General features: G+C 43.7%; 2 protein-coding genes across 6 annotated transcripts; one reads left to right on the forward strand and one right to left on the reverse strand.

The window, feature by feature from the left end:
- The first annotated feature begins 4451 nt into the window (after window positions 1-4451).
- LOC147440611 (peptidyl-prolyl cis-trans isomerase CYP19-4-like) lies at window positions 4452-7376 on the forward strand. The gene is made up of 6 exons (XM_086530315.1): window positions 4452-4592; window positions 5106-5181; window positions 5771-5818; window positions 5910-6116; window positions 6208-6283; window positions 7052-7376. The coding sequence occupies exons 1-6, from the start codon at window positions 4518-4520 to the stop codon at window positions 7188-7190; spliced, it is 621 nt and encodes a 206-aa protein (XP_086386441.1). The 5' UTR covers window positions 4452-4517; the 3' UTR covers window positions 7191-7376.
- A 9953-nt stretch (window positions 7377-17329) lies between these two features.
- Window positions 17330-20049, reverse strand: LOC147440612 (6-phosphogluconate dehydrogenase, decarboxylating 3, chloroplastic-like). 5 transcript variants are annotated; one of them, XM_086530319.1, is made up of 2 exons: window positions 19922-20049; window positions 17330-19203 (listed from the first exon to the last, which is right to left on the reverse strand). In XM_086530319.1, exon 2 carries the CDS (start codon window positions 19169-19171, stop codon window positions 17693-17695), a length of 1479 nt encoding a protein of 492 aa, XP_086386445.1. In that variant the 5' UTR covers window positions 19172-19203; window positions 19922-20049; the 3' UTR covers window positions 17330-17692. The 5 variants fall into 5 exon arrangements, with proteins under 5 accessions (XP_086386445.1, XP_086386442.1, XP_086386444.1 ...); XM_086530316.1 differs by having other exon boundaries at window positions 17330-19178; window positions 19922-20048; XM_086530318.1 differs by having other exon boundaries at window positions 19809-19940.
- Between the last annotated feature and the right edge of the window lie 1037 nt (window positions 20050-21086).

A 21086-nucleotide genomic window follows, 5' to 3' on the forward strand; every position in this document is an offset into this window, starting at 1 on the left:
GGATGGTTCAGTTAGGGCCACATGCAGGTTGCAGCTTGTGCATAGTGATGTTTGTGGGCCCATGCAAACTCCGTCCTTGGGCAATTACCTGTACTTCGTGACTTTCATTGATGATTACTCCAGGCATGCATGGGTATTTCCGCTTAAAGCGAAGTCCGAAGTTTTTATGTGCTTCAAACAATTTTTGGCTATGGCTGAAAATGTCTCAAAATGTACTATGGGCACCCTCCGTTCCGATCGAGGGGGGGAGTATATGTCTCATGAATTTAATGCATTTCTGGCTAGTCGTGGGATAAAACACCAATGTACAGTGCCTTATACACCTCAGCAAAATGGTGTTGCTGAGAGGAAAAACAGGTCACTAACGGAAATGGCACGATGTATGGTCAAAAGTCAAGCTTTGCCGCATTCTTTTTGGCTTGAGGCCATCATGTGTGCCACTTATGTACTTAACAGGTGTCCTACGAAAGCTTTGCAGTCTATTACTCCATATGAAGCATGGCATGATAGAAAGCCTTCTATTGAGCACATGCGTGTTTTTGGTTGTTTGGCATATGCTTTGGTGCCGCAAGTGCAGCGCAGAAAATTGGATGATAAAAAGGCTGTCAAATGTATTTTTGTTGGTTATAGTGCTGAAAGCAAAGGTTACAGGTTGTATCATCCGCAAACAAAACGTATTCTGGTTTCACGGGATGTAGTGTTTGTGGAAGATTCTGTTCAGCCCTTGCTGTCATGTACTAGAGACAGTAATGTAAGCTCACAGGACATTTATGACACTTTGTTGCCTCTTTTCAGTGGTGGAAATACGAATGTAAGTTCCAATGAGGCAAATGTACAGCCTATGGGGGTTTCTGAAAATGTTTTAGAACAGCCTATTACTGATGCAGATGTACATGATGTACTTGATGAGGAAAGGGCTGAAAATGAGCAGGCTAGAGGTATGCCAAAATGGCTGGTGCACACTTTGCGTGACAGTAAATTGGATGCACCTTTATCTAGTCGTACTCGTTCAGGCTCTCGCCATGCATCTTATGCATCAGATTGTTATGCTTTGGCTGTCTCTAGTTTACATGATGTTGAGGAGCCTCTGTCTTTTGATGAAGCACAGAATTCAGAAAATTGGATTGCTGCCATGAAATCAGAATATGATGCACTTATAGAGAATGACACATGGACTTTATGTGATTTGCCTCCTGGCAAAAAGGCCATTGGTACGAAGTGGGTTTACAAGTTGAAACGCAAGCCGGATGGTGAGATCGATCGCCATAAGGCTCGACTTGTTGCAAAGGGTTATGCACAACAAAAAGGCATAGATTATGAAGAGACTTTTGCTCCCACTTGTCGTATGACTACTGTACGTTTTCTATGTGCATTGGCAGCTCATTTTGGTTGGGATGTACATCAATCAGACATTGTTACTGCTTTCTTGAATGGTGACATATTTGAGGAAGTTTATGTAACGCAGCCTCGCGGTTTTGTCATAAAAGGACAAGAGGACAAAGTGTGCAAATGTAAGAAGGCTTTGTATGGGTTGAAGCAATCTCCTCGTGCTTGGTATGAGAAAGCTGACACTCATTTGGTTAAACGAGGCTTTCGTAACAGTCCAACAGAAAGCACATTGTATGTAAAGCGTGAGGATGATGTATTTCTCATTGTGGTTCTTTATGTTGATGATTTGCTAATCACTGGACCAAATGAGAGACATATTGCTGAATTTAAGGCTGATTTGAATGCTACTTTCAAGATGAAAGATTTGGGGTTGTTGCATCATTACTTGGGTATACAGTTTAAGCAGTGTGATGGTGGTATTGCCTTGTGTCAGAAAAGTTACATAGAGACATTGCTATGTAAGTTTGGACTTGAGGATTGCAAACCTATTGCCACTCCCATGGAAACAGGTTTGAAGTTGAGTCTACATGATGCTGGCGATCCTGCTGATGTCACTCTTTACCAAACTGCTGTTGGCTGCCTCATTTATGTATGCAACACGAGGCCAGATATTCAGTTTGCAGTCTCGCAGGTCAGCAGATTTATGCATAGCCCAGGGTCTAAGCATTGGCAGGCTGTCAAGAGGATTTTCCGCTACCTTAGTGGCACTTTACATCTTGGCTTGTTTTATCCCAAGGGGGGATCATTGCCGCCAAACTTACATGCTTTTTCGGACTCAGATTGGGCTGGTTGTTTTGACACACGAGTGTCCACAAGTGGTTTTTGTTTCATGCTTGGCAGTTCATGTATATCATGGTTGAGCAAGAAGCAACCTACTGTGGCCACTTCGAGTTGTGAGGCTGAGTACAGGGCAGTCTTCACAGCTACGGTTGAGTGTGTATGGCTCAGACGCCTTATGGCTGACTTGGGTGTTGGACAGGACACTGCCAACACTATCTACACTGACAGTCAGAGCGCATTGGCAGTTGCGAGGAACCCAGTTTTTCATGCTCGCACAAAGCACATTGAGGTGCATTACCACTATGTCAGGGAGAGGCTCTCAGCAGGAGAGATCAGCTTGGCTTATGTGCCAACACAGGACAACCTTGCAGATCTTTTCACAAAGGCATTGTCTCGTGAGAAGCTTGAAGCTTTCCGCAAAGCTTTGGGCTTACTCCCCTTTGTGGACTGATCCTGTCCTCAGGGCATGGCACTTCCCTTTACTCATGTGCCAGCTCTTGTTCACCGCATCACTCCAGGGGGGATTTGTTACCATATACATGTGGTAGTGATGTGTGTGAACACACTAGGACCGCCGGGGCATTTTTTCCCTCTTTAGGAGGTTTTTTCCCCCGTGCATTGTATATACGCCCATCACTCTAGGGCTATCTATCTTTCCATTGCACACTAAGTAACACACTCTCTATTGAGTGCCTTGAGCTTCCTTCGTCTTCTCCAAGCTGTGTGTGTTTCTCTGCAACCCTAATTCCAACACTGCTACCTACCAAAGAATGTCATTTTGGCTTTTTGTTGACACAAAAAAGTATCACATAAAATGCACAATTTAATAGTTTCATTTTCTCTCTCTAAGCCGACGTAAAACTTCTTAAAGGGCCCAAAAGTGAGTCCAACTTTCTTCTAATGGTTCTCTAAATTCTCTCTCTTGCAAAAGTATTGTTCATGCCAAGTTAACTAATTGCTATGTCTATGTTGCTATCTTCAATTATGTTCACCCGCTATGCTCACAAAGTAATTTCTTAAAGTTATTCTCATTAATTCCCGCTACTCTCAAGTTAATAGGCCAATTCCATTACGAAAACTTTAACGAACGGTTGTTTCTACACGTAGCAAAGTTATGTTCAGTTAATGAACTAGTTCATTTGGTGCCTAGATGTGCTGGATTTTCACATTCTATTATGGTCCAAATATGTTAGCATGGTTTTCACGTGGAGAGTATTTACTTCTTTCTCCGTGAGCTATGAGTATAACATTAGCCATAAGAATTGGCAAGTACGGTTATGAATATGCAGATACGAATCTGATTTTTGCTAAATGCATGCACACTAGGTGTTATGAGCCTTAGTGTTTAGCAAAGGCTGATTTGGAGCGGCATTCACATTCATGTCATTAGTAGCTTTTAAAGAATTTTGCACTCTGTGTAAACTCTCTATGAGATTAACTATACATCTATCAATCACCCGAGAGTGGTTGATATAGACTTAGATTGTCTCATTAGAAGCTTCAACTCCAAGGGGATCTTACTCGTGAAAAAGAGGCCCCAAAGAAAGCCCAAGCCAATCCCTCTTGAAACGTCCCCTTTTGTTTGCATCAAGCTTTCACTCCTCTCTCTTTCTCATACCAAGCAACCACTGCCATTAGACCTCCATTCAACTCATCGGTTATTAGTAGATAGAAGTTGGTTAATTTTAAGCCTTACTAGTACGGCCGGTCACCTTTGGCGGCCTCTCTCTCTCCCCCTCTCTCCCCTCTTTATCGCGTGCAAAGGGGCTTTTTTTAGTTTTGGACTTTAGCCTTCAGGTCACAGATTGCGACACGTGTAAAGGGCTCCCCCTTCCGCCATATTATGTTAGTAGATGGTTAAGGGCAACACCATTTTAACAAGGCAAAAGGACCGAAAATACCCTTGTACTAGGTTTTGATGGATTGCTCCAATATTCACATACATTATCCTTTTTTCACAAATATTCTAACAAATAGTGTCATTTGTGTCTACAAATAATCAACTATTTTATCATGAAGCCCACTATACGATCGTATTATCTAATGATGGAGAACCAATATTCCTATAAAGAGTTGCAAAACATAATGTCTCGAAAGATGTTTGCAAGATTAATGACGGGTATATTGGGAATTTTGATAAACTTGAAGGGCATACTGAGAAGTTTTAGGCAACTAAGAGGGGTAGTTTGGGAGTTTGAGCGGTATTTTGGGAATTTTGACAAATTTCAAGGGCATTTTGGTAATTTTACCTTTTAATAATATCCAAACCTTTTGTTTACCGATATAAGCATAGTGTCCTACATAAAGATTCCAACCATTTTGTTTCAAGCTAACGCAGAGAAACAACCATGGCGAAGTTCAAGATCTTCATCGCTATGTGCTTAGCCTCCTTTCTAGTCCTCACCTGCTACCCTTCAGCTCAGGTATGCTACCCTCAGTCGTGGATCCAGTGTTTCCGTATTTGGGAAGATCAATGCCTGTGCGGGCGCGGGTTAACGTCGAGCCCAAATGGGCGGCGTGTGTGTGTGTGTGTGTGTGTGTGTGTGTATTTTGAGAGAGAGAGAGAGAGAGAGAGAGAGAGAGAGAGAGAGAGAGAGAGAGAGAGAGAGAGAGAGAGAGACTCTGTCTTTCCTGTCTGTATGGGAGATCTTACGAACCGCTTAATTTTGTTTGCATTGCTTTATCATGCGTATTTGGGAAGATCAATGCCTGTGTGGGTGCAGGTTAACTTCGAGCCCAAATGTGTGGGTGTGTTTGTATGTGTGTGTTGATTTAGGAGAGGCTCTTCCTGTATTTATGGAAGATGTTCGTTTTGGGTACAAACCACTTAATTTTTCATTTGCATTGCTTCATCATGCTTTACAAGCGTTGCACATCCTATAAATAAGATCTTTTAAATTTTACAAGCAGCTAATTGTCACTTTTGGATATTTCAGGCAAAAAAAAATGAACAACTGGAGGAGATTACACACAAGGTTTTCTTTGACCTTGAAATTGATGGCAAGCCGGCAGGTATTTACATTTTTTGTGCCTTTTCATTGTCTATAGGGACCTATTTGCTAAGGAAGAATATTGAAGTACATGCTAGCTTCATACTTTGAATGTAAATAAGGTCTCAGCAGAAATAATCAATCCAAAGCTTAAATTGGGTGTAGCAAAACCAATGCAACATGAAAAGCTTGTCTCTGCTTCTTTCTTCAGGTTAGATGAAACACGATGTGTGTGCACCTTTGTTTTGCTATGGAAAAAAAACTAACTTTAAATATGCGTCAAAGCACGCTGGCATAAGTAACTTCTTTTGTTCGTAGAAAAGAATAGCTATGGAAAGAAACTAATTACTTTTGCAAATATGGCAACGCACACTGGCACAATGAAAGCAAGAAGAGGTTTTGTTCATGCTCAAAACGTTTTGAGCCTGTTTTTTCTTGGTTTATTTGATGCGTGACTCCTTGATGTTTGCTGCCAACTGAAGCTGCCAGGCATTATTATTTTTGAAAATGGGGCTTGTCATATTGTTTTTTGCTGAAATCGAGTGAATGGAGCACTTTTTGAGATGCTATGTATATTCTTCACAGTATTGATGTTGATATTTGCTTTGTAGGAAGGGTGGTCATTGGCTTGTTTGGAAAAACCGTGCCAAAGACTGTAGGTATGTTTTTTATTTATGCTAGACAAAGATTCTCTTCTTCCGTGACTTTTTAAAATTGGATATTGATAAGGATTATTTGCAAATGTTGCAGAGAATTTCCGTGCATTATGCACAGGAGAGAAAGGCACAGGAACAAGTGGTAAGGCTCTTCATTATAAGGGCTCTAAGTTCCACCGTATTATCCCGAGCTTCATGATTCAAGGTGGAGACTTCACCTTGGGTGATGGAAGAGGTGGAGAATCCATTTACGGTGCTAAATTTGCTGATGAAAACTTCAAGATCAAGCATACTGGCCCAGGTAAATATGAATTGGTTTTTTGTCCGCATGCTCATGCTAGTTTCTGCTATAACCTCTCGAGCCCTCTCATCATCTTAACTTATAATGGCAGGGGTTCTATCTATGGCTAATGCTGGTTCTAACACAAACGGGTCTCAATTCTTTATTACCACTGTAAAAACAAGTTGGTGCGTGCTCATTCTGTTTACTCAGCTCATTTGGTGAATTTTTATTTATTTTTGGGTTGTATATTCTTGCCTCTGTTTCAATTTTTGGCTTTCTAAAACAAGCCTTAGTGAAAAACAGAGATAGGCATACATTTGTATATCTTATAAGGCAGGGCTCCGTCAACACTTTGATTTTCAAGTGCCTCTTTTCCCCTCGTTCATAGGAGGTGGAGGCAATGGTTCATATTTTCTTTTCGACCAGTGTTGCATCCAGTGAGCATTAGCTGAGTCGTAAGGCGTCAAGACCGCCTGGGGATTAGTCTGAGTTCAATCTACAGTCTCCGCTTTTTCCGCTGTAAAGCGAGCGGTACTAGCTGATTTCTGAAAAGAGGGAAAGCGGGGGGGGGGGGGGGGGTGGGGTGGGTGGGTGGGGTTGTTTGCCTGATCTGCTGTGGGTTTGGAAACAATGCTTAGCTTTTTGGCACAATGGGATATCGCCATGGTGGAGTCACAGCCTTTTGAATCTTCTGTTGCTAAGCTATCTAAATGCAGCCTTATTTACAGGACTCTCCTTTCCTTGTGAAGTATTAAAAGCTTCTTTGGTGTTTAGTTTGTGAATGGATCCCTTCTTATGACTATCTTTTCAACTTTTTGTTCTAGAAAGCCAACGTGACCCTTCATCTTGTCTTAAGAGTAGGAATCCTTTATAAATAGTCATTTCATGTGGTGATGACTATCCATTTGTGCATAAAGATTACATCTTTTATGCTCTTTATTTCCCTTGTGCAGGTTGGATGGTAAGCATGTAGTCTTCGGGAAGGTGATAAGCGGCATGGATATTGTGTACAAGGTAGAAGCAGAGGGTTCACAAAGTGGAACCCCTAAGCGGAAAGTGACCATTGCTGATAGTGGGGAGCTTCCTATGTGATTTTGTAATACAAAGTGGAACCCCTAAGCGGAATGTGACCATTGCTGATAGTGGGGAGCTTCCCATGTGATTTTGTAATGCATCGTCTATGAGGATATTTTATGAGGCTTATTTGTGGTAGTGGCACATGGAATTGGGTGGAACACATTCTTGTGCACGGTTACCAATTCAAATTATCTTCTATTAGCTTGTTGTCGGGTTTCTCTGTTAATTCATTAAAACAGAAGTTAAATTTGTCATTTTTGGATTAGTACACCTGTTAATGGAGCAAAAATTAGTTACAAGTAGATGCACACATCTCTCAGGTCTTCAAGACTCGTCGGATTGATCTTTGTGTTTTCTTCTTTTCTCAATTATTTCTGTAGCAATACAATATGGAACTGCCTTAGTTAAAGCTTGTGTGTCATGCATAACATCCAATTGAACCATCTTATTGGCTTTGTGAAACAGGCCTTAGTGAACGAAGGTGTGCAGCTTACATTTGACCTTTGCATGTAAAGCATTGAATGATTGAAATTTTTTGTGGTAATCAGGTTGTAAAAGGAGCCCTTTCATTTAAGAGCCTAGTATGGGTCCTTCCATTGAATTGTTTTAGAATGTAAACATGGCTCGTCACCTTGTTTCATTTGGATGCCCGTTTACTTTGTGCAATGATTCTTTGCATGTTGTGGGGAACAGAAATATGGTTGGAGAATTTTGTACGCGTGTTTTGATGCTAGGGCCAGTGCTTGTGGGTTGAGGGAGGGTTTCAATGGATTCTTGAACCAAAGGTTGTGATTCAAGAATCTTTGTGGTGAAATGGTGGTGATAATGTTGGTGCTTCTATATGTGCAACCTTTTGTTCCAAGCCAATTCTTATTATTACTTAATGATCTTGATCATGGCGTTTGTAGTGTGGATGTTGATAGGCCTACCTTTTCTGATACAGGCTTCGAGGGTTCAGCGTATATCTTTCTATGTTGCTGAACATTATTCATGAATACCAGAATAGATGGGTACTCTAGAATGCTAAATAGTGTATGTAGTGTTTCAATCTGTCGAAAGAATCATTTTTCTATCTAGTTAATGTGACTCTTTATTGGAAGCCTTCATGTGACTCCCTCTCCTTTTGTTAGCATTGCCTTTTGATAGGAGTTGCCTTGGTATTCAGGTTTTCTGAATCCATGTAAAAAGGGCATGCTTTTCTCGAACAGTGCTATGTGGGTGCTAAGAAATAGTAAGATGCCTCTCTCTCTCTCTCTCGCCTCCATCGAAAGGCAACGCCATATGTAGAGGCAGACACCTTGTTTTATAATGCCCATAGAGGCTTTAACTTGATTTATTCATGGTCTTCAGCATATGTTATGCATCTTATTATTCGTCCCCACCTAGGAAAATCTACAAAAGCTAAGAACATAGCCACTTTACCTTTTCTTGGATCGGTCCTCTATTTCTTTACAAAGTCTCGACTATATACGAACACGGAGGCAGTTAGTGGTTGAGTCCGAGGTGATTCTCCTCTTGGATTTTTGAATTGTAGGCAGGAGGCAGTTAGTAGTGGCCTATTATAGCATAAGCTATTTTGCTTGACCACATCTTTGCTATGTAAGATGTACTATTTTGCTTGACCACAGCTTTGCTATGTAAGATGTACTATTTTCCCAGATAGGCGGTTAGAAGAGTGGTTTTTGCGAGATAAAACATTTGGGAAAATAGTACATCTTACATAGCATGCATTCAAGCCATGAGTGTGCATCTCTACCATGTGTAAGTTACACAACTTTTGAAACGCCTACTTCAATGAACGAGTCCCATGTTGAATTGCCCTTGTGCTTTTGCACTCTTGTGTATTTGAGTATTCACCGGATGCTTTGATTGTTGTTGCTCTTGTGGGAGATAGATTTTGAACCTCCAACCATTCCAAAATGTGCAAAATCTTCCTCAGTAGCACTTCAATCTCCGTAGATAGGGACTTCAATGGAATTCGTATGTATGGGCTTATCTAAGCACTTCAATCTCCGTAGATAGGGGGTTGGGCTACCACATGAGGGACTGTATATAAGGGGGTTTTACCTAGTGGGATGTTGGACCAGCGGGTAGACAGACATGCGAATAACTTCCCAACCATCCTATATATAGGCCCCTGGCCCTCTTCCATATATAGACCTCTTTACTGCATGTGTGTCCGGCACATTGCCCGGGCCGTGTCCGTCTAGTCCTACCCTTGGCATGACATTACTCCCCTCTTTGGAGAAGCATTTTCGTCCTCGAAAACACAAGTGGTGGTATCTTCATAAGAACACTAATGTTTTCCACCGTGGCATCTTTCATGGATCCAACGGTTAGTTGAATCGGAACCCGGTTCATTGGGAGGTTCAATGAAATCAAGAGTAACATCTTGATTTTCTACATTGTTGTCCCTGTGCAACCGTCTTGGTTAACCGACTCATAATCAAAAGAGCGTGAAGGCTCCATTTAGAACTCACTTGAGAATGCTAAACGAGTTATCACAACGTCGAGGTGTTTAAATGTATACCCAGGTTTCAGACTTTCTGAAGGTACTGGAATGTGCAATATAACCTCGGCTCATCTTTCCATGAAAGTACTATGCTGACATACTCATCAACAACAACCAAGTCCTTGACTTGCGGTGGTTTCTTGCCAATAGTCAACCTCATCCAAACTGATGATTAAGATTGATAACTTGAGAATAACAGGCAGAGACTAGAACTAGCCGTAACATGCCTTTCATCATATGAAGCAACTCCAAACCAGAAAGGTAACCGATCTAGTTGTTTCACTTCTTGCTAACGTATGCACTTAGCATATCCTTTAGCGTGCTTTACTAACGTATGCACTTTGCATATCCTTTAGTACTAAATAGCAACAGTAAGAGTGAGGTGCTTTCCCTCAACCACTTACAGACAGTCGCCCACGACTGACGACAAACTATGACTCAATCATTGATTATCCAGCCATATACGCGATATGGAATGGAGACAACCAACTATGTTGAAAGCAGATTGGAGTTTCAGTGCAAAAATTTGCAGAAACAATAATGTCCATGAATTTGCATGCCGCTCCGAATAAATTTGTGTTAAACACTAGGGCCCATAATACCTAGTGTGCATGCATTTAACACAAACATATCCGAACCGCAATTCCATGACAAGACTTTCCACGGTACGTACGTAAAAATCTTGCAACAAAATTTGGACCATAATAGAATGTGACAACCCGATCACACCTAGGTACCAACCATGAGACATTCTCATGAATATAGCATATTTTGCAACAAAAGTTGGACCATAACAGAATGTGACAACTCAGTCACACCTAGGTACCAACCATGAGACATTCTCATGTATATAGCATACTTAGCTATATGTAGAAACGACCCTCCGTTAAGGTGGTTTCACAGCAATTGTAATCGTAATAAGTTTGTACTTAGTACCCGCCAATTTCTGGCCAACTGAAATTGCTCCTGATACTGTGTGCTTAAAATGGTCGAACCAATGGATGCGACCAGCACCTAGGGACTTCGTCGTGACACATTGGTAAAAGTTGGCGCCAGTGTCAGTCCAAGAGACTCATATTCTCCACATGTGGAATATGTCTCAAACAAGGATATCAAGAAAAGCGACATCCATCAAGTACGAGCTGGTACTTGTGTGTGGAGGTAACTGCAAACACTTCGCGACAAGAGTGAGAGGGACCCTCATTATCATGCTCCACACTGGCTAAACTGAACTCCTTGAGTTCCTAGACCATGTTGTATCCCATGTGACAACATGTGCCAAATCGAACCCTACAACTAGGTTCGTAACAGCATAAGGTATAGTAGACGCTACGGTCCAAAATACTCTGTTCCAACATGCCCTTGGCATGGCTTGAGCTAGCTTTGATTGGTTGAGTCTTTGTCCTCCGTGACGTGGGTCATGGATTCAAAAGCAGCCAAGCGACCCTTAGCGCTCACAGAGGCCACTCGTATCATCCCGAGTGGAAATGCTCGGTCTGCTACAAAAAAGCATAATACATCAGTGTCTATGAGAGCAAATTGGCACACAGCCAACTTTTGCTACGTAACTCTATAAAAAATAAACAAGCATTGGAAAGTTTTACATGAAACGATTATCTAAAAATCAAACTTGGAAAAAGCAAAGCTTGAGCTGATCTCAAATTGAAATAAAGATAGCATTGACCTCTATGAGATCTTTTACAGTAGGCTTGACCTACAAAATTTCATCTTGCTGTGGATTTGGAGTTGTCCTATTTCTGTGAGCATGCAATGAGCGTAACTTTCCCCTCGTCCTGTGTGTGTGTGTGTGTGTGTGTGTGTGTGTGTGTGTGTGTGAGAGAGAGAGAGAGAGAGAGAGAGAGAGAGAGAAATGAAATGAAATGAAATGTTATATTAACGTCTTCAAAAGGCCAAAGTGACCTATGAGACCAGAAAGTTACAATGTGGTGGATCTGATACAAAGTCACAGTCAGAGTAACAAGATGACAACAATGACAAAAATGAAATCACAAATGTCACAATAAAATACTATGGAATCCTAAACTACTAGGTGTGAACAGCAGCTAGCTGGGATAGCTAGATCACAAGAGATCCAGCATCGGTCGCTGGCGGATCTCATCAATCTCCTCCATGGTCAATAGTCCGACCGGGCGTCGTGCATGTTGAGCAAAGTGATCCGAATCCTCTGATGCAGCCTCCGTCGATGCTGTGTAGTCCTCCGCAGTCGTGGGCGTTTGGATCTTCCAAGCTCAGTCGCTCGGTCGATCAGTGTGCCTCTGGTGTGAGACGACGAGCTCTGCTGTGGTAGTAACTCCTCCGGGTGTCTAGTGGCAGCTCTAAAGAAATCTGTGATCTGTCTCTGGGACTGGCTAGCCTCTCCTCTCATCAGGCTCTCTCTGTGTCTGCGTAGCTCGAGCAAAAACAAACCCAAGCATCTCTGATCCTCGTACTGCATGACTCTGGAGAATGGTCCAAAGCCCTCTCTGAACAAGCAATGGAAGCGGCCTCGTATCTCGTAGTAGACGGGGCAGTGGCATGTGTAGTGCAACTCTGTCTCAGGCTCGATGTCACACAGGGGGCATGTCCTGGCCTTTGCTGGTACTCCGCTGTATCTCCCAGTCTCGATCCGTAGCTGGTGTGAAGATGTACGTATCTGGCCAATAGCACATCGTATCCCATGAGACAAGTGGGTGTCCATGTATCTTGGCCTCGTCACAAATCCATCAACCGTAAGCTGGAGGAGATGCTCTCTGTAGAAAGCCATCTTCGTGCCCAGCTCCTGTGCTGGCTGTATCCATGTCCTCCTGGTGTCTAGCTGAGTCAAGTCTTGGCGGATGAGCCTGGTGATCTCGGACTGTGTAAGAGTCAGAGAGGGTGCATCCAGTGAGTACTGGAAGGGAGGCAATCTGTCTATGCTGAACCCATGCGCTTGAAACCATGATGTCATCTCCCCATACCAGCATGTTGTATCTCCCTGCATGGCTAACTGTCGAGAGGACTCAAGTGCAAGGTGGGCATATCTGTCTCTAGGAAGTTCCCACGTGCGCTGTATGAAGGAGACCGATCTGGTGAGCGCCTCAACCACTAGTGGGGGGCAGCTAGCTCTGCTCGAACAATAGCACGTGGTACTGAGGCCTTGGCTCTAATGAGCCGCGAGATCATAGAGACCAGAGGCTTCTCCATGTCCCCCCATCCATCACTGCGGCCTGTCCTCCCGTGATGATCTAATGAAGGTCCCCAGATCTCAGCTCCATAAAGTAATGCAGAAGCCACCATAGTGTCAAAGAGCCAGAGCTTCGTTCTAGGCTCCTGAAACTGAACCTGTGAACACATCCTTTCCAATCTACCCAATGCTGCATGGGCTCTGGTCAGTCTAGTCTCTGCTGCCCTCCTCAATGAAAATGCTGGCCCACTAAAAACCACTCCGAGGTAAGTGTACGCATCTGTATACTCCACAGTCGCCTGGCCGTATGTGAATGCTGGTGCTGACCTCCTGATCCACTGTGGGGTGGTATTAAATACCATGACCTTGGTTTTACCAAGGTTGACGGACAAACCACTTTCCTGAGCAAACCTATTCAAAGCATCCAAGTGACGTTGCATCCCCTCCGGAGAGTCGGAGATCAACACAATATCATCAGCATATAACAATAATGGAATCCATGTCCCTGCCATCTGTGCACCTCTATCACCATCTCTCTCAATGTAGTCAGAAACCTCATCCACATACATACCAAATAGAGTAGGAGAGAGCGGGCAGCCCTGCTTCACCCCAATAGTGGAGTGAATCGGGGTGGATAGACCCTCTGAGGTGCGTACCTGCCCCACTACTGACCTGTATATAATGCCATGACCCCCCAAATGAGCTCTGTGGGTACTCCCATCTACTGTAATCTGCGCATCAATCTAGCTCTAGGCACTGTGTCAAAAGCTTTGCGGGAATCCACAAAGCTACAATAGATCCGTTTTACACGCGATCTACCCTCCTCAATGATGGCTCTGAGTGTCAAGATATGGTCAAGAGTAGAAAAACCCCTCCTGAACCCTGCCTACCCAGCTGCGCGTATCCCCTCCCTCTCTGCCCATCTACTCAGCTGCTGCTCAAGAATGGATGCGCACAACCGTGCCAATGTGTGTCCAATCATGATAGTGCAGTAATTCCCAGGCTCCATAGGGTCTCCTGACTTGAAGATAGGTACAATAGTAGATAGGCTCCAAGTATCAGGCAAGCCCTCACACATTGCACGGTTAAACATCACTACTAGAAGCTCTACTAGTAGATCTCTGGCATGTGTGAAATGCTCAGCCACTAAACCATCATGATCGTAAGCTCTCAGAGTCCTCATCCTGTCAATGGCCTTCCTCACCATCTCCGCGGTGAAAAAAGCACATGTGTGTGGGCATGGATCGGGGGGGGTCTGGAAGGGGAGGCTGCTCAAGAACTGTGTACAGAGATGATGCGTACTGGCCCTCTGTAGAAGTGATGGCGGGGGGGGGGGGGGGGGGAGAGTGCTCCTAAAAGAGCCGCCATGCCTCACGTGAGTCCTGACTCAAGAACAGCTGATATAGATCCTGCTCTAGCCGAGCCAAAAATGCCCTCTTCTTCTGCCGCACTAGGCGTCTGAAGTCAATCTGTGACTGTCTGTGAGTGATGTCCCCCAAAAGCACCTCCCTCTGAAGTCTAGCTCTAGTGTCCCGGCATTCCTCATCATACCAACTGTTCTAGGGCATGCTCCCCGAACGGCTCAGGCTGGGTATGTGGTTATGCCTCTGCTGCTGCATCATGTAGTGTCTGTGTCAATATAGTAGTAAGCTCCTCCAGAGGTCGCCCTGGCTCCTCTATGCATAGGCGTCTATAGATCCCATCTATGTATACAGAGTCTGTCTCCCGCATGAAGGTGTAGCGAGTAGGGGCTGCTGTCCGTAGCCTGTGTGCTACACTAAACTGAAAGGAGATGGTCATTGACACAAGAGCATGATCCACTGCTACACCAACAGGTCTGGGTCCAATCGTGAGATCCTGGATACTAGAGATGAGGCTCGGCTGTGCCATGACATAGTCCACTGTGCTGGCTCCATGTCTGTGTGGAAAGCATGTAAAACCCCCCGAGGCGGGAAATCTCTGTAGGCCATTCAAGATGGCCAATCCATGTGCAGTCCCCATGTCTATCAAGTGTCGTCCATACTCAGTGTGTTCTCCATCTTGTGATAGTCTGGATAGGCCTATCTCTGTAGCATCCAGCTCTCTCAACATCTCCTCTGAAGTATCATAAAATACTGTCTGATGATGGGCAGTCCTAGCATTGAAATCCCCTAGAATGATGATGTCACCATCTCTAGAGAACTCCCATATGTCATCATCCAAAATAGAGAAAGGGGACTGTCCTCTGGGTGGTGCATACACTGACATGCTCGGGGGAAAGTAGCAAATAGCAATATAAAGATATCTGTCTGTCTCTGCTCTCAGCCTCACCCACATGTACCTAGCTTGCTCATCTCTACGGGCTATATGTATCAATGGCTGCAACTCCTCCCTCAACAACACTGCCACTCCTCCTGATCCCCGCCCTCTACGCTCTGATCGTGTCAAAATAAAACAATGAGACCTACAATTAATGTAATGTGTGTGGGCACACGTGATCAATATGTCTTCCTTTCACTTAGGTTCCCATGTATAATTATTGGAACAAGGCATCCGCGAGAGAGAGAGAGAGAGAGAGAGAGAGAGAGAGAGAGAGAGAGAGAGAGGGGGGTTGTGAGTACCCGCGGTCTCCTCATCTACACCCCTCATTGTAACAAAAAAGCCCCTTCTCTCTCTCTCTCTCTCTCTCTCTCTCTCTCTCTCTCTCTCTCTCGCAGAGAGCAAACACACAAACGTGGAAGCACACAACGCGAAGAGATCGGAGGGTTCTCGTAATAAATAAATTCTTCTTGTGACCCAAAATTCAAGGCCACATTTTTGTAGTAAAACATCGAAATGACGCATTAGTAACTGCCTCTGAGAGTGCCAATAACAAGGGAGAGGCAAAAAAGATCTTGTTTTGCCCACCAAGAACTCTCTGGAAAGGGCCCCATTCAACCAACCTACCATATCCATCTTTCAAGTAGTTTACACAGATAGGGTCAGCACTCCAGACCACTCGCAATCGACCATACTTCATGTTCATAAATTGGGCAAGCCATCCAATCGTGACAGAATGTACAATGAAAGTTTAGTTTAGAGCTGAATTCGAGCTTCTACAGCATAGCTTTGAGATTCTATGCACGCTCATGAGGAATGCAATTGTTTATGTTGATGGTGGCACATGCTTGGGTTACTTGCATCAGTTAGGTCTCTCTGTATTTTATGTGGCAAATAAGTCCAGCTACCTCTACATAAGTGCAAAACGCATCTGGGTAGGTAAAGCCCCCCATATCTCTATGCAGTTTAGGGTTTTTTGGCATAATTTACAATGGTTGCATTATGTGTACATGTGTAGCCAATCATAAAATTTGGAGAGGGACTTGTGTTCTGTTTGGTGGATGTGGTTGATCTCAATTTGCGACTTCCAGCTGCAAGGGAAACATATACATCTGGTTTTGCGGGCAACAGCTAATTCCAGTAACAACTTATAATGTCTTTTAACAAAAGAGACGTCTTGGCCTAAGCATTTAATGTCTCCGGCAACCATTCCCTTTGCTACCATAGTCAGATGACATGGACAAAGCAACGTCGCCAGTCCAAATGATGATTGGACCTGCATATCTGGTGAGATGTCAGCAATATCTATTCATCCACGTAGCAGAGGACTTCAGGTAATAATGTCATACTAACCAGTCGCATATAACAATCTGCAGGCACTGCATTTACACCAGCTTTCCACAGAGGTAGTCCTGCTATTGCAGGGCTACTTGAGGCAGTGAATAGGGCAAAGGGTTCATTACATTCACTGATAAGCAGGTGTGGTTAGGCATGCCCTTGTCATTGCAAGCATGCATAACTGCTGTTTCTTGAAAATTGACACGAAAGGAATGTTAGCGTCAACAATCATGAGCCTTCCTCAAAATCTTAGCACTTCGAAGATCACAAATTGCCAATGTTACTGCTTAAGAGTTCATCGTATCCTTTTCCTGACAATGTACTTCCGTAGAGACGCACATGCTCACACAGCTTGGGAATCTGAGGTTGCAATGAAGCACATGCAGTAACCTCTCTCTCTCATCCGCCTGATCCGAATCATGAAAGATCACATGTTCAGATGACAACAAAATCCTTCCACATTTAGAACATACCTTATGCATGCAGCTATATAACGCATCTCCATCACAGCCCTTTCATGCACAAGCACTGTATGCTCTTTGCCTAACTGGCATATAGACAACTTCAGTCTGGAGATAATAGGGCTACATAAAGTTGCATTCTCTAGCAATGCCCAAATAGTGTTTGCAACGACAATGTAAGCAGTCCAACCCCTTCACTTGAATTAGTGCTCCATAATACACTCAGCAATCTTGCAATTTTATCAGATCCCGAGGGGGAAAAAACTCTTTTCTGATAATCAAGTGACATCAACATGACAACTAGAATCAATCTTTTGACAGAAAAGAGATTCCTCAATCGAGACCTTTGAACCACTTTTAAGCTTACAAAACATAACACTTATGGCGAAACTCAAATGGCATCTACATGCTGATGAAAAGCTTAAGACACAGACAACTCAATGGTGCTGGTTAAGCGACAGGACTCTTCTTCACTGGCTACATTATACAAACACCACGAAAAAAATCCCTGAAATGCGGGAAGGCACAGACAGATACAACAATGACTTATTGGCATCATTTGATGGGTAGACCTCCAAGCAATAAGGATTAAGATTCAACAAAGAACTTGCAGCCACCGGAGCCCAATCAATCAGAATGCTGACCTTATTGAATGAGAAGAGTATAAAACTTTTGACCAATGTGCACAAATCACGAAGGCATTTCTTTCAACTCTCGCTTACCTATCCTCAATGCTAAAACATCTTCAAGTGTATGCCTTGACAGTTGTCTTGGACTTGCGTGCCAATTTGGCCCACTCTGAATGATAAGAACCGGGCCGATCAACGCGCTCGTAGGTGTGTGCCCCAAAGTAATCTCTCTGGGCCTGCACTAAATTGGCAGGCAGTCGCCCACGACGGTAGGTGTCGAAATACGCCAGACTAGCACTCATCCCTGGGGTGCTTATACCCATGCTCATGGCCAGGCCCACCACTCTTCTCCATGCAGATTGCCTGTCAACCATCTCCTGGGCAAATTCGGGATCCACAAGAAGACTGGCCAGCTTTGGGTTGCGATCATAAGCCTTCTTGATACGGTCCAAGAATACTGCACGTATGATGCACCCACCTTTCCATATACGGGCAAGTTCACCCAGGTTAAGGTCCCAAGACTTCTCGGCACTCTTTGCTCGTAAGAGGTTCATGCCTTGAGCATAGCTACAAATCTTGGAAGCATAGAGCGCCTTTCTAACATCATCAATAAGGCGCTTCTTGTCCACAGTTTGAGAGCCCAATACATCTGTAAGCCCATGCTCTTTAAAAATCTTGGCGGCAATTTCTCTCTCCTCCTTCAACCCGCTCAGGAAACGAGAGTCGAGGGATGCAGCAATAGTCGGAGCGGCTATGGAAAGCTCCGCAGCTTGTTGCACAGTCCACTTGCCGGTACCTTTCATACCGGTCTTATCAAGGATCTTATCAACAAGCTCTCCCTCAGCAAGATCATCCTTCACGGTGAAAATGTCAGCAGTAATCTCTACAAGAAAGCTTTCAAGCTCCCCCCTATTCCACTCAACAAATGTCTCTGCTATCTCCTCGTTCGACAAACCTCCCACACATTTTAGCACATCGTAAGCCTCTGAAATTAGCTGCATGTCACCATATTCAATGCCATTGTGCACCATCTTCACAAAATTTCCAGCTCCACCCTCGCCTACATATGTCACACATGGGCCATCATCTACTTGAGCGGCAACCTTTTTTACCACATCTTCAATATAGTTGTATGCTTCACGAGTCCCTCCAGGCATTAAGGAAGGCCCGTAGCGGGCTCCCTCTTCACCTCCAGAAACACCCATACCGAGGTAAAGAAGACCCTTCTCTGCGACTTGCTTGGCCCTGCGTTCAGTATTCTCATACCATTCATTACCTCCATCAACAATACAATCACCTGGTTCCATATAATTTGATAGAGTTGCAATGGTTTGATCCACAGGAGCCCCAGCTTTCACAAGAATGACCACCGCCCTTGGTTTTTGAATTGAAAGCACAAAATCTTTGGGGTCATGGAAGCCCTTGAGTGGCAGGTTCCCTTCATCCTTAGCCCTCTCCACAGTGTCATCAACTTTGTTAGAAGAGCGATTATACACAGAAATGGGAAAGCCCTTCTCGGCAATGTTGAGGGCCAAGTTCTGACCCATGACAGCCAGGCCTGCAAGGCCGATACGGGACAAATCTACTGCCTCCATTGCAAGCCTGTCTATGTCAAGGGCAACCACCACTGTCAGAGACGAATAAGTCTAGTTAGGGCATTTTGTCTCAAGCAATAAATGAAAGGACAATACCAAACTACAAAAATGGTCCATTCAATTGTTCAGTTTCAAAGAAATACATATTATCGAAGGACAGAACCAAAATAAAAAAGGGTCCATTCAGTAGTTCAATTTCATACTTTCCATAAGCATTGAAACCGTAAATTCTAATATAATTTGAGTACATGATCCACAAATAAAACAAGTGGGTGCGTGCATCCGAATCATGAACTGAAACTGGAGCAGAGTGTAAAAACTTGCAGAGAAAAAGCTAAATATCATGCACAAATGATGCACGCATGCACCACGAAGTAAAAAACATGCACAATTTTACACTTTGTAACACAATGACCAGTTCCAAACAAGTATGGGGAGGGGATTTGCAAACAGAATAGGTTGGGTTAGCGGCCTGACTAAATCACTGTGAGGTGCCGCATGCTTGCTCTATCTAACAGAATGCAAGATACAACTTGCATGACTATATCAGTCACATGCAAAGCTGGCTACGCTTGCATACACAGATTTTATGTACAGATCGCCATGCCAAGACAACATGAGGTATAGAGCAGAATACCTCAGGCCTCGGGAACGATAACAGGGAAAATGGGTGGTACAGATCGCATGCATAGAACTCAATTGCGGTAAATTCTCTCTCTCTCCCTGGTTCGCAGAGCAATGGTGACTTACCCGAGGATTCGTATCGTCGCAAAATGGAAATGGCCTGTCCTGTATGAAGAGGAAAAGACCCTACGCTGGAGTACAAGTCGGATGCCACGTCGGACAAAAAGCCCTACACGTCGGATTCCGTCCTCTTTGTTATTTTTATTTGACCGGCCACGTGGCATGGAGAGCCCTTGGTTCTTTCGAAGGTGAAGAGACATGTTCCCCGCTTCACAGCTCCTTTCTTGCTCGATCTCAAAGGGCTTTCTCACTCAGAATTGTATGTGACATTTTGAAAAACAAACTGAGAAGAGAATCTCGATATTTGGATTGAATAGGAATGAGGAAAGGTGGCAGGACACGGAGGTTGGAAATGAAGGCTGAAAACACAAGTATGTGCCTACGATTTTGAGAATCTAGGAAGGCCTAGAATCTAGGAAGATTCTCTCTCTCTCTCTCTCTCTCTCTCTCTCTCTCTCTCTCTCAGCTTACAGGAGGAATATTCGAACGTAATGAATTTTTTTATAGTCGAGCTAGTATTTAACAAGTTTGATGAGGGAGGTTGGAAACACAGGCTGGAAACGCAGGCAACCTGGTTTGACGAGGGGGGCAATGCTTGATTGCTAATTTTTCAATTGTAAAGGTGTCATGTTGGTAACAACCAGCTTGTAGCACTTGTATGGTTATCATATGCATTTTATCCATATTCTTGCGCACCAAGGTTCAAAGCTGGCTTGACGCAGTGGCACTTTTGGGTTTGTTGTGAGCATGGCAAAAACAAAAAGAGTGCTTTCTCGCACCTTATTAAAAATTGAGTAAAGAAAACATTGTCAAGAGTACCTTAGGCTATCTACGGTGCTTCCCATGAAAAGCCTAGCATTGTGAGTTCGACTTTTTTTTTTTTTGAAATATCAATTTCCACATAGAGTGGGATATATATATTATAATAAAAAACAACTACATCTGCACTCATGTGCAACAACGCACCATGAGCACCACAGAATACTGACAGTATTATTGCTTTTTACAAGGAAGCATAACCTGTTACAATAGAGAAACACATAGATATGAAAGACTACAAATCAAGCACGGATGCCACCACTGGCAACCCCCTCACATGAAGTTACCTAGTGTCTGTACAAAATGAAAAGCATTAGACACAAAATTTCTCCCAACCATGTACTAAGAGAAC

Source organism: Adiantum capillus-veneris, chromosome 15 (genome assembly GCF_014529385.1).
Source record: "Adiantum capillus-veneris isolate H3 chromosome 15, ASM1452938v2, whole genome shotgun sequence".
Lineage (NCBI taxonomy): Eukaryota > Viridiplantae > Streptophyta > Polypodiopsida > Polypodiales > Pteridaceae > Adiantum > Adiantum capillus-veneris.

Excerpts from the sequence above, each read along its gene's own strand:
- LOC147440611 (XM_086530315.1), top strand. The coding sequence starts at position 4,518 with ATGGCGAAGTTCAAGATCTTCATCGCTATGTGCTTAGCCTCCTTTCTA. Across the intron at positions 4,593-5,105 it reads CCTGCTACCCTTCAGCTCAG|GCAAAAAAAAATGAACAACT; the intron begins GTATGCTACCCT and ends TGGATATTTCAG. Across the intron at positions 5,819-5,909 it reads AACCGTGCCAAAGACTGTAG|AGAATTTCCGTGCATTATGC; the intron begins GTATGTTTTTTA and ends CAAATGTTGCAG.
- LOC147440612 (XM_086530317.1), bottom strand. The coding sequence starts at position 19,861 with ATGCATGCGATCTGTACCACCCATTTTCCCTGTTATCGTTCCCGAGGC. Across the intron at positions 19,179-19,808 it reads TATCGTTCCCGAGGCCTGAG|GCTTGCAATGGAGGCAGTAG; the intron begins GTATTCTGCTCT and ends TGACATAGACAG.